The sequence below is a fragment of the Ipomoea triloba genome, chromosome 12, assembly GCF_003576645.1.
Source record: "Ipomoea triloba cultivar NCNSP0323 chromosome 12, ASM357664v1".
Taxonomy (NCBI): Eukaryota; Viridiplantae; Streptophyta; class Magnoliopsida; order Solanales; family Convolvulaceae; genus Ipomoea; species Ipomoea triloba.
In genome coordinates, this window is record NC_044927.1 from 21,895,871 (window position 1) to 21,909,201 (window position 13,331).

The 13,331-nt window shown below is 32.7% G+C and overlaps 1 protein-coding gene across 1 annotated transcript; it reads left to right on the forward strand.

The window, feature by feature from the left end:
• Positions 1–2,835: 2,835 nt before the first annotated feature.
• LOC116000278 (cytochrome P450 86A22) lies at positions 2,836–5,054 on the forward strand. The gene is made up of 2 exons (XM_031240342.1): positions 2,836–2,990; positions 3,066–5,054. Exon 2 carries the CDS (start codon positions 3,084–3,086, stop codon positions 4,719–4,721), a length of 1,638 nt encoding a protein of 545 aa, XP_031096202.1. The 5' UTR covers positions 2,836–2,990; positions 3,066–3,083; the 3' UTR covers positions 4,722–5,054.
• Positions 5,055–13,331: the final 8,277 nt, after the last annotated feature.

Consider the following 13,331-nt stretch of genomic DNA (forward strand, 5'->3'; position numbering starts at 1 on the left):
TCCCCCTTTACAAAAAATACCACTTCATTTTTTCCCCTTTTACATTGATTTTCTGTCTTTGATCATATCTAGATGGACGAATCAGATTTGTTTGCACATCCACCCAGAAGCCTATCCACATTTGATTCAAATACTCACACTACATCAAAGTAGAAACAACAATCGAACAGAGACGAAATATATTCCTTGTCCCTGTGACCCCACACTATCTTGGGATCAATTTTTTTAAAAAACGATTTACGCCAATCAACCTTATAGTCAAACTAATAATTTAGTATGATTTTTAATATTTAAATATAAACTTTTTAATTTAAACTATTAAATTCAAATATTAGTTTATTATTAAGTCGGTAATTCTTTATAACTTAATATATGTATGTTCGAAATCGTAAAACTTCGTATTATGTTTTTTGAAAGGCATAATGTACTAACCTCAACTCTATTTAATTTTATGAGTACACAACTTAGTGAAGTTAGTGAGTCACGTACACACATATAATGTGTTTTTTTTTTTTTTATCTTATGTAGATTCAAAGTTACTTCATATTCAAACTCAATGATCAAACCATTTACCTTTGGTTAAGGATAAATGAGTATCTTTCAGTCCCACGTTCGCTCCGGGAGGCACGGGAGCTGGCCCAGGGGGGAATTGATCCCGGGTTCTTCCGAAATTCCTCCCCACAAAGATAGCTCACTTGCCACTTGAGCTACCCCACTGGGTTAGTGTGATAATATCTCAATTATCATTTCAAATAGGTTGTCACAAAATCGAAGATATTGATTCTTTAAATTTAAAAAGATTTAAAATTATAAAACATATACTAACGTTAAAAAAAATATATATATATATATATATATATATATATATATATATATATATATATATTTAGAGTACGTGGCACGTAAATTGAATTGAAGGGACAATTATTGGGGTGCCATTTTGCCGAAAGGTAAAACCCCCCATTAATACGCCACCACCTTTACTGCTACAGATTATTGTTGTACGATCCATCCGTGGTTCTATTTTTAGGTTAGCCACATGACTACCACCTATCTCAATTAAGTCAACATCTGTCGTTGATTTTACACAATCACACATTTTTCTTCATGCACTACTCATAACTCTTCTTTATTACCAAAATTTTCAAACTTTTTCGATCACTAAAGGGTGATTATATTGGAACTTAAAAAAAAAAATGTTTTGTTTGGAATAAAAGTTGAATGTAATGCATATTTGTTGTGTTTGTGTGTGTATATATAATAGAACGGAGAGATCAGAGTACTAAATTTAGACTCGAATATGATCTTATAATCCATCTATTAAACAAGAAATTCTATAACTTTCGACGCTATATTGGCTTGGTTTACTTCCTTATAAGTTTGGAGTGAGGTTACGGAGTCTAAAGTATAATCGGACAAAAAAAAATTCATAACGTGATGGAGGGGGCTGATCCAATTAAGTTGATAGTGGTAGCTCATTGTATTGTACTGTTGTGGCCGGATTATTGCATGCATACATTATACATACATACATACATATTGTAGTAATGTATTACGTAGTAGTAAATAGTTCCTCAACTAATCCCATTTATTTTTTGGTCCTTCATTCAATGCTAGTATTTAAGGAACAAAGCCTTTCCCTACCGAATTAGGTGGGAAGAACCAAATGAAGAAGCTATCTTCCAATAATTTTTCTTTCTTCCTTTCTCCTAAGGAAAAAAGGAGCTTATGTTAATGGCTGTACGCCCTTACCCGCATTTGCATGCCTATAACTTCACTCTATCATGTGCACTCCATGTGTCCATGAAAACTACCCATCATCAATACATACAACAATGGAGGGATCGACTTCGAAATTTTGAACATTTGATAAGCGAAATTTGTAGTCACGATTTGAATGTGTACATTAGACATATCATGTTCAAATTAAGAAAGTCAATAGGTTGTTCGCACTGAGAGTCGAAAGTCAATAGGTTGTTCTCACTGGGAGTCTAACTTGTAACACTGGTTACTAAATCAACAATGTAACAAATTTGACTGGATTGCGCCACATAAATTAAAGTCTTTCTTTTTTGGGTGACGAGGAAAAACTCGTAGCCACTACTCGAGAGTGTGCACAGTGGACGGAATAAATTTCGCCTTGTGACATTAGCCGGCAAAGGACCCCCACCTAAAGGTGTGCACAGGATAGATTCCGCCTTTTGACCCTAGCCATAAAGGACCACTATCCGAGGATGAGATAAACCAAGCCTTGTGACCCTAACTGACAAAGAATCATAAAGAGGTAAACCAGCTCAGTTCAAAGAAAAAAAAAAAACTGAAATTCAAACCCATGACCTTGTGGTTACAAATTAAATTTGTATGCTCCTCCTTTGACAACCTCTTCAAAACATAAGTTGGGTGAGATGGTGACGGTGGTTTCAGACTTTCAGCAATATATAATGGCGGTTTGTAAATAGAGGATTATGAGCGGCTCTCCAACGACATCTGGCGGCATTTATTGTCTGGGATTGTTATTGTTATTGCTATTACTCCTATCTTCACACACCATTACTTACTCTATTATTACTATTTAATTATTGCAATAATCTGGATTATTGTATGTTACAGAAACACCAATAATAAAAATTACTGCGTATATGTTTACGTGTATGCATATATATTGGACCATCCACAAACACATGCATGCATAATCTTAAACTGACAAATTACTATCAAATATGATCAAATTCACCTAATATCAGATTATCATTGTAATCTAATCATGGCGTAATCTATATATATAGAGAGAGAATATAATGCATGTATAGAGAGAGAGAGAGATGGCGTGGTGAGCTTGCAAGAAAGTCCGGCCCCCTCATTTATTGCCACCATTTCTCATCGCTACTGTTATACTATAAATTACTTTACTTTTCCTTCTTCTTCTGCCATTCACGCTTCTCTCTTCTATTTTGTACCTGCATTTCTCTTTGAAGCAGCCATTTTTTCCGGTAAAAACTCGTCGGATTTTGTGAGTGGTTTCCGGTACGGTGGTTTAGTTTTTAACTCTTTTTTTTTTTTAATAGGGTGGCTGGAAATTAAAGATGGAGTTATCGACGGCTTTGATGATACTGGCGTTTGTAGCGGCTTACTTGATTTGGTTCAAATCCGTGACGGCGTCTTTGAAGGGGCCGCGGCTGTGGCCGGTGGTCGGAAGTTTGCCGGGGCTGATAATGAACGGCCACCGCATGCACGAGTGGATTGCGGAGAATCTACGCGCTTGCGGCGGCACGTACCAGACCTGCATTTTTGCGGTTCCGGTTCTTGCGCGGAAGCAGGGTCTCGTGACGGTCACGTGCGATCCCAAGAATTTAGAACATATTTTGAAGGTTAGGTTCGACAATTACCCCAAGGGCCCCACGTGGCAAGCTGTGTTCCATGATCTGTTGGGGGAGGGGATCTTCAATTCTGATGGCGACACGTGGCTGTTCCAGCGGAGGACTGCCGCGCTGGAATTCACCACCAGGACGCTGCGCCAAGCCATGGCTAGGTGGGTTAGCCGCGCCATTAAGATGAGGTTCTGTCCGATCCTCAAGACGGCTCAGCTCGAGAGCAAGCCGGTTGATCTCCAGGACCTCCTTCTCCGGCTGACTTTCGACAACATTTGCGGCTTGGCTTTCGGGAAGGACCCACAGACGCTCTCCCCTGGGCTCCCGGAGAACAGCTTCGCGTCGGCTTTTGACCGAGCCACGGAAGCCACGCTGCACCGCTTTATTCTCCCCGAGTTCATCTGGAAATTTAAAAAGTGGCTCGGCCTCGGAATGGAGGTCAACTTGAGCCAAAGCTTGACACACGTGGACCACTACTTGACAGATGTCATTACTACACGCAAGCTGGAGCTGGTGAGTCAGCAGGAGGGCGGGCCCCAACACGACGATTTACTCTCCCGATTCATGAGAAAAAAGGAGTCATACTCTGACAAGTTCCTCCAACAAGTGGCACTCAATTTCATCCTAGCTGGACGCGACACGTCATCCGTGGCTCTGAGTTGGTTCTTCTGGCTAGTCAGTTTAAACCCACGCGTGGAAGAGAAAATCCTAATCGAGCTTTGCACGGTCCTGATGGAGACACGTGGCAAAGACACCTCAAAATGGCTTGAAGATCCCCTAATATTCGAAGAAGTCGATCAACTCATATACCTCAAGGCGGCGCTATCCGAAACCCTAAGGCTTTACCCCTCTGTGCCGGAGGACTCAAAACACGTCATCACCGACGACGTCTTGCCGGACGGCACATTCGTTCCCGCCGGCTCCAACATCACATACTCAATATACTCCGTCGGCCGGATGAAATTCATTTGGGGCGAAGATTGCTTGGAATTCAAACCGGAGAGATGGCTATCCAAAGACGGCAAGAAATTCGAGCTCGACGATCAATTCAGGTTCGTCTCATTCAATGCAGGCCCTAGGATCTGTCTAGGCAAGAACTTGGCTTACCTGCAAATGAAATCCATCGCGGCGGCGGTGCTGCTCCGCCACCGCCTCGCGGTGGCGCCGGGCCACAAGGTGGAGCAGAAAATGTCGCTCACATTGTTCATGAAATACGGTTTGCTGGTGAACGTATTCCCTAGGGATTTGGCTCCGATCATGGCTAAGATTGGCACGCGCGAGTCACGTGATGAACCGCGTCTCGGAAATGGTAATTATTACGCTCAAGTCGTTACCGTCAACGCTGCTGCTTAAGAAACCAATTAATTAACTTTTTTATTATTATATTATAATGTGAATAAATGAAATTATTATAGTCACATTGTTTTTTACGGTCCATATATAACTACAGTTGTTCATGGGTCATGTCTACTGCATGCGTTATGTAGTAAGTACCATAGAGAAAATTTGTAAAACGTTTTTTCTTTTCTTCCCCATAATCCTATTTCTTTGCCTAAAAAAAGTGAAATCACTTACCCAACGGTCCCACACTTCAGCCCGATAAAACGGTACAATCCTATTTCTGTAATATACTATATGTTGTATTTTTACTTATTATATTAATAAAATCTCAAATTTCTACTTCTAGATTCTTGATATATATTTTGAATTTCATGTTTTATAATGTTTTTTTTTCTATTTAATTTATGTATTTTATTAGTAATTAAGATGAAGGACAAAAATGTAAACCATTATGATGGAGAAAATTGATTTCTCCATAATAAAAGATGAATACGGAGTAATATAAGATGTTCGCACGAAATAAACAAGTATAACACGATATATTTAATGTGGAAATCTGAACGGTAAAAATTACAGGCCTTTTTAGACCAAGTCAAGCCAAAATCTATGATCATGAAATAGGAGGAGGAAAAAGTACGTAGGAGAAATGAGCCATGATTTTCTAATTTCTAAGCCTTTATATAAATTAACTTTCTTGGCGGTTGCAACTTCCTGTATGTTGGACTTCTTCTTCTTTGAATAATAATAATAATAATAATAATAATAATGTAAAATATTTTTATAAATTTTATATTTATATTTTAGGAAATAACTAACATATAACTCCAATATAATGGGCAATATTATTATTATTGAAAAAATAAGAAAATAAGAGAATATACAGTGGATGCATGTGCATCGTAACAATAGTGGAAAAAATAACAGAAGTTATAACGGTAGGAGTATGTTTGTCTAATATATTGTAAAGTATAACTTTTATAGATTAGACTAGTTTTATACGCGCATTGCGCGAATGGGTTAATGCCTAATGTTTATATTTAAATAAATATTTGAAAGTATATCAATGCAAAATTATATAGGAGAAGTTTATACATGGTAATTGAATGTCGAATTTTTTTTATTTAAATATCTAACTCAAAGTATATATGAATCCAAGATAATATAGAAAATTCATTATAATTATTACTAAAATAAATGTTTGCAACCTTATAAAATCGATAGTCTAAATATTTGGTCTAAAAATGATAGTCTAAATAAATAGTTAAATACTACTTTTAATTTGAGTTTTTCTAAGTGTTCTTAATTCTCTTTTAAGTAACATTGTCATTGTCTTCATCTTTACTATTTGTTCTCTTCCTTTTTGTTGGTAGTGTGTTATTTGCAATTTGGTTATTGTTGGTAGCATAGATGACAACGTCATGCAATGAGATTATGATATAGGAGCTATGGACTTTCCTTTAGGTGTTCTGCTTGGGGTTCATTTGGTTCAACCATTATTGTTGAATGAGTTATTTCGATAAAGAAATCCCTAGTTTAAAAAAAAAGATTAAATAAATTAATAAAAATTTGAAAATATAAAATATTATGTATTCCAAAGATATTAAAAGGTAGTTTCTCGCTTCAATTTGCTGGGTAATGTGTTATTTGAGTACTTTCATTGTCAACAAATCCTCCAAGTAGTTAATATGATTGGTTTCAAACTATTCTTTTTTATTTTTTTTTTCATGGTATTAAAGAAATACATACGTATCATTTTTTGGTGTAACTACTAATTTATTTAATTCAATAACAGTAAAATAGAGTGATTTCGCTTCAATTTGTTGGGTTATTTGAGTACTCTCTTTGTCAACCAATCCCCAAGTAGTTAATACAATTAGCTTCAATTTATTTTTAAATTTTTTTTCATAGTATTAATAAAATATTTGGTAAATAAATATATAACATTATTTTGTACAATAACTTTGATATTTAATTACAAGATATTGTAAAAATATGATAATGGACAATGTAATGAATATCACTTGATAAATTTGAATGTAAAGAATCTTTGCACGAGAGAAAATAAAGACAATATAACTAATGAAATTATTTCTCTTATTTAATTTAATTTTTTGATAATGAATAATTTTTTCAAATAAAGGTATTGAAGACACATAATTCTAAATTAAACAAATACATATGTATCATTTTTTTGTTGTAGCTACTAATTTATTTAATTTAATAAGAGTAAAATAGAGTGAGAAACTTAATTATGTCAAATTTGATTGAGATGAGGTTCGAACCTAAGACCTTTCTTATAGAAATTAATGGGTAAGTTAAAAGTTAATGGAATATTAACGGAGAAGAGAATATTTAACGGAAAACTTAACGGATAATCATAAAAGTAAGGTTAAATTAGGTAATATCTATTAATAATATTAATCTGAATTATCTTAACCATCTATTTGATTAAATAATTCATCTGAACCATCCATTTGATTAAATAATTTGACCGTCATTTTTTCTACCCATTTTAGGCCTAACTCTCTTTGGCTCTTATTAGTATAGTATATATATATATATATATATATATATATATATATATATATATATATATATATATAGTAGATAGTATATAGTATAAATTATCTACTATGCAAAATAATTAAAATACACCGTACAATACTCCTTACGGTTGGTCTTATATACAAAATCATCTCACGTGAAACAAAATACATTTTATTAAAAATAAATACTTTTTTTATGAGCTAATAATGTTACATTTTTACCAAAGAGTATTATTAAAAAAAAAAATACTTTGTACATTTTTATTAAAAAGTATCACATACGTAGTATTAAATATTTATTACACATGATGAAATAGTTTTACACAAATTTTTAAGCATGTTAAAAGGTGTTGCGTGCGTCTTTTTAACCCATAAAACTTTCATGGGATAAAACTACGTTTATAAGATGCATGATTGAAGGGAGTGTACGTAATTTTTTATTTTTATTTTTTTTTTTTTGAAAACGGAGTGTACGTAAATTAATTACCCAATCCATCCGACAACGTCTTACGGTCTTACCTAAATAGCCAAGAAATGATGCCCTGGACGCTACGCAAAATGTTATTTTTAGGATATTAAAATCATTTCATTTACTCTTTCAAAAAAAAAAATCATTTCATTTACACATTTATTAATGTATGATCAACAACCATATAATTCTTCACTTTATTGTATTCATTCACAAAAAGCCTTTAGTATATTGTTCTTTTTAAGGTGATAAGGGAAACCCGCAGTTATTATTTGAGGGTGTGTAGTGGATTAATTTTACTCTTGTGTTAGTGTGAAGGTTTAAACGGATTTCAATTTCTAACATCTAATCTTCCACAATATAATGTAATTTTTTGAAAAATAAAAGTCAAAATAGTTTATGAAAGCATTTAATTATGAACACAAAAATAGAAATTAGAGCTGACATTAATTCCACCAAAATATATACTGTGACAGTTGAGATTCAATATGTTTTAACGGATGAGAGATAGTTGAGCAAATGGTTGGTTCCACACATATCGATCAATACGTTAATGGTGGTGGTTGGATAGATGTGTTCAAAAATGATGTGCATTTTTAATGAATAAAATTTTTATACTCGAGTAATATTTTTGTTTTATTTGAAATTAATATTTGGAATTAAACTGAACCAATCAAAGAAATGGAAAATTAAATAGTTGGCAGACCGCACCCACATTACATTAATTTAGTCATATCAAATAAAATAGTAAATCGCTGTCAAGGTTTGATGGTCGCTTTAAAGACCGTCAACTTAGGTTTGAGTTTGAATGCTCTTTAATTCCCAACATTATATAGTGACAACAAAAAGTCATGTCAATAAAATCAATAATTAGTATAATATTTTTTAAAATTTAAACTAAAACAAAAATATTACTCGAGTATAAAAATTTTATTCATTAAAAATGCACATCAATTTTTAACAAATCTATCCAACCACCACCATTAACGTATTGATCGATATGTGTAGAACCAACCATTAACTCAAGTATCTCTCATCCGTTAAATCAATAATCTACGTCTAATTTAAAAATATAATAAGTGTGAATGAAAGTTATACTTATCCGTTTTTTTCCGTTAAATCTATTATACTAATAAGAGCCAAAGAGAGTTAGGCCTAAAATGGGTAGAAAAAATGGCGGTCAAATTATTTAATCAAATGGATGGTTCAGATGAATTATTTAATCAAATAGATGGTTAAGATAATTCAGATTAATATTATTAATAGAGATTACCTAATTTAACCTTACTTTTATGATTATCCGTTAAGTTTTCCGTTAAATATTCTCTTCTCCGTTAATATTTCGTTAACTTTTAACTTACCCATTAATTTCAATAAGAAAGGTCTTAGGTTCGAACCTCATCTCAATCAAATTTGACATAATTAAGTTTCTCACTCTATTTTACTCTTATTAAATTAAATAAATTAGTAGCTACAACAAAAAATGATACATATGTATTTGTTTAATTTAGAATTATGTGTCTTCAATACCTTTATTTGAAAAGATTATTCATTATCAAAAAATTAAATTAAATAAGAGAAATAATTTCATTAGTTATATTGTCTTTATTTTCACTCATGCAAAGATTCTTTACATTCAAATTTATCAAGTGATATTCATTACATTGTCCATTATCATATTTTTACAATATCTTGTAATTAAATATCAAAGTTATTGTACAAAATAATGTTATATATTTATTTACCAAGTATTTTATTAATACTATGAAAAAAATTTAAAAATAAATTGAAGCTAATTATATTAACTACTTGGGGATTGGTTGACAAAGAGAGTACTCAAATAACCCAACAAATTGAAGCGAAATCACTCTATTTTACTCTTATTGAATTAAATAAATGAGTAGTTACACCAAAAAATGATACGTATGTATTTCTTTAATACCATGAAAAAAAAAATAAAAAAGAATAGTTTGAAACCAATCATATTAACTACTTGGAGGATTTGTTGACAATGAAAGTACTCAAATAACACATTACCCAGCAAATTGAAGCGAGAAACTACATTTTAATATCTTTGCAATACATAATATTTTAAATTTTCAAATTTTTATTAATTTATTTAATATTTTTTCTTAAACTAGGGATTTCTTTATCGAAATAACTCATTCAACAATAATGGTTGAACCAAATGAACCCCAAGTAGAACACCTAAAGGAAAGTCTGATCCATAGCTCCTATATCATAATCCCATTGCATGACGTTGTCATCTGTGCTACCAACAATAACCGAATTGTAAATAACACACTACCAACAAAAAGAAAGAGAACAAATAGTAAAGATGAAGACAATGACAATGTTACTCAAAAGAGAATTAAGAACACTTAGAAAAATTCAAATTAAAAGTAGTATTTATTTAGACTATCATTTTTAGACCAAATATTTAGACTATCGATTTTACAAGGTTGCAAACATTTATTTTAGTAATAATTATAATGAATTTTCTATATTATCTTGGATTCATATACTTTGAGTTAGATATTTAAATAAAAAAATTCGACATTCAATTATCCATGCATAAACTTCTCCTATATAATCTTGCATTGATATACTTTCAAATATTTGTTTAAATATAAACATTGAGCATTAACCCATTCGCGCAATGCGCGTATAAAACTAATATTAACTACAAGCGCATAATATATTATTGTAGTAGACACATAATTTATTAATTGAACGTACATAATAGGTTAACTTCAGACACAAAATCTGAATATCATTTTGAACTAGTGTCCACAACGTAAGGTGGATCTTGGTCCATGGTATAACAATTGCAACCCGCCTAGCCCTTGAGATTGGCTCAAAATGATGGATCCCTTTTAAGCCTTCATTTGAAACCCATGAAGAGTAACTTTTTCAATTTACCCTTCTAGTCTTCACCTATAAAAGGAAAAANAAAAACAAGAAATGTCACAAGGTATGTACAACTCAATTAATCAACTAATCCAAAATAAGTTGAGAAATTTTGCTTGGTTAGAAGTCGCATGGTGCAAAGTTCGAACCCTACCAAGATTGTTTTGTTAATAAGAAGGTATGAATTGAAATTGACTTTGTTGTGGGTATTAGCATACAAGCTTTTGGGGGATTTGTTCAAGTAAGTCATATCTCGCAATTTTATTCATCCACTTATCTTCACGGCGGGGAATCTCAAGTAATTATATCATGTATATAGTAAAATCCTTGATTTGACTTAGACCAAAAAGCTTCATAATTTTTTCTTTTGCGAGTTTTCACACTAAAATTGCTGTCTTTTCCTATTTCTGTACATTATCTATTTATTTATTAACGAGGTAAACCCCACTCCTCACTATGTGAGTATGTGGGTAAAGCCCTCGCCCTGTGACCCTAGCCGGCAAAGAGCCACAAGGAGGTAAATCAGCCTAGGTTACCCATAGCTGACCGGCACAAACTCAAGGGCTTGAGGTTCGAACCCACGACCTCTCGGCTGCAGGTGTAACTCTCTTACCACTTGATGTACATTATCAAACTCATCCTTAGATGTTAGATTGGACTTCTACTATTAATAAACACCAACATGCATCCATATAATTATGCTTGAATAAGAATTAAAATGTTTTTAAAAAAAAACTAAAAAACTAAGCACTATAAGTGAAATAATTCAATGCCAAACACCATCGATGCAAATATTATCTCATGAGATCAAAAGTAAAATAATTACAACAATGTTTCAAAAAAAAAAAAAAAAAAAAAAAAAAGAAAGGTACAACAATCGTAGCATTATGCCCACGCACGTTATTGGATATGTTTATTTCGTGCACGTATTGTTCAACGTTATTGACCTATATACCTCGAATCTTTAATATTTTAGGTATGGAATATGGGAACTTGATCTCTAGAGTTATTGTATTTTTTTTTTTGACACATACATATGAGCTAAAAATTAAATGATTTGGGATGACAATTTATACTTGATCCCCGCTCCAAAAGAACCAAAATTTGGGGAACTAATACGGGGATGGTGATACCCATCTCCCGTGCCTCCCCATTTTGGGTAAAATAATTTTAAAATATTATATATATGTATGAAAAATTAAAGATATGATGAATAAATTATTTAAAATAATAATTTAATATTTAAAAGTTTTTTACTTAAAAATTAAAAATTATACTAAACTACAAATTTAACTATATGGTTGATTGAGAGGCAAGAATTCCTTAACTTGTCTTCAAAAATTCTCATTGTGGATGAAAATCGAAAATTTTATCAACAAAGATGGGGAATGGGGCGGGGTCACCGGGAGTCGGGGATGGGGGAGGGCCGGGGCACTGTTGACATCCCTAGACTCTAGGTTTAGCAGCCTCAACGATGTTTGTCCACTCAAGAAAGGTTTTCATGATCCGTTCAGGAAGAGTCTTAAAAATCTTAAATTTATTATAAATACTAGTATTTTCACCCGTGCGTTGCACGGAATGAATTTGTTATAATATTTTAAGAAATATTTGAATCGATATACAATTATATAAATTATAACATCGAATATGAGTATGAATAAGTGTATAAATGCAATTATAGTATGAGTCTTCCTTGCATGCAACAAATATCACAAAAATTCAGTGTTCTAAAATAAGTGTATAAATGCAATAGGTAGATAATTTACATTATTGCATCATATTCATTAATTTAATTACTTGTCGGTTAGTTATTGCAAGATCTTGAGGTACACTTATATTTTGATATTCAGTAAGTATAACTATATTAGAGAAAAATTTACATGGGAATAATGGGATAATCAGTTGAGTAATTGTTGGTTGACCGTAGAGCGTTGTGTTGGAGGAAGAAGATGATATATAGTGAAGATTATATTGCCCTTCACTATATATCATCTTCTTCCTTCAACACGTTGATATTCTCTGGACAAATAACTGTTGGAAAAAAATTAGCATAAAATGACATTTTACTGGCAATATTGTGGTACAAATATATGTGGGGTCCACTTTCGATTTGGGTCGGGTCAAAGTGGATTCGTGTTCTTCGTAGTTAGACGAAAAGATTGATATATTGTACGCTTAAAACTGATAATGGGTGAATGAGAAATTGGTTCTCAAAGTTGACCCATTTGAGTTAGAAAAATATAGAGAAAAACCTTGCAAGTAACTTTTGTCCCACATTGGTTTGAGAAGTGGTTTGCACCACTACTTATACAAGAGTTTTTCTAAGACTTATTGAATTGTATAGCATAGAGGTTCTCTCTCGCGCGCGCGGGGGGGGGGGGGGGTGCAAATGAAATCCCAAAATGAACTTAAAAAGGCTTGACTCGTGCGCCGACACCTGCATGCACGAATGCCATTCAGAAAATTGGTTGGCCTTGCGGGTTGAATTATGCCAAATTTTCATATTTTTTACAATATTACGCAAACCATACAATTGGTTGGCCTTGCGGGTTGAATTAAGCCAAATTTTCATATTTTTTACAATATTACGCAAACCATACCATAATACTATCGGTCTATTTTGGGCGGGAAGTTAAACTAAGGATATTGTTTTTATTAATAGTATAGATCGCATTGCAGAGAAATATATATACTCAA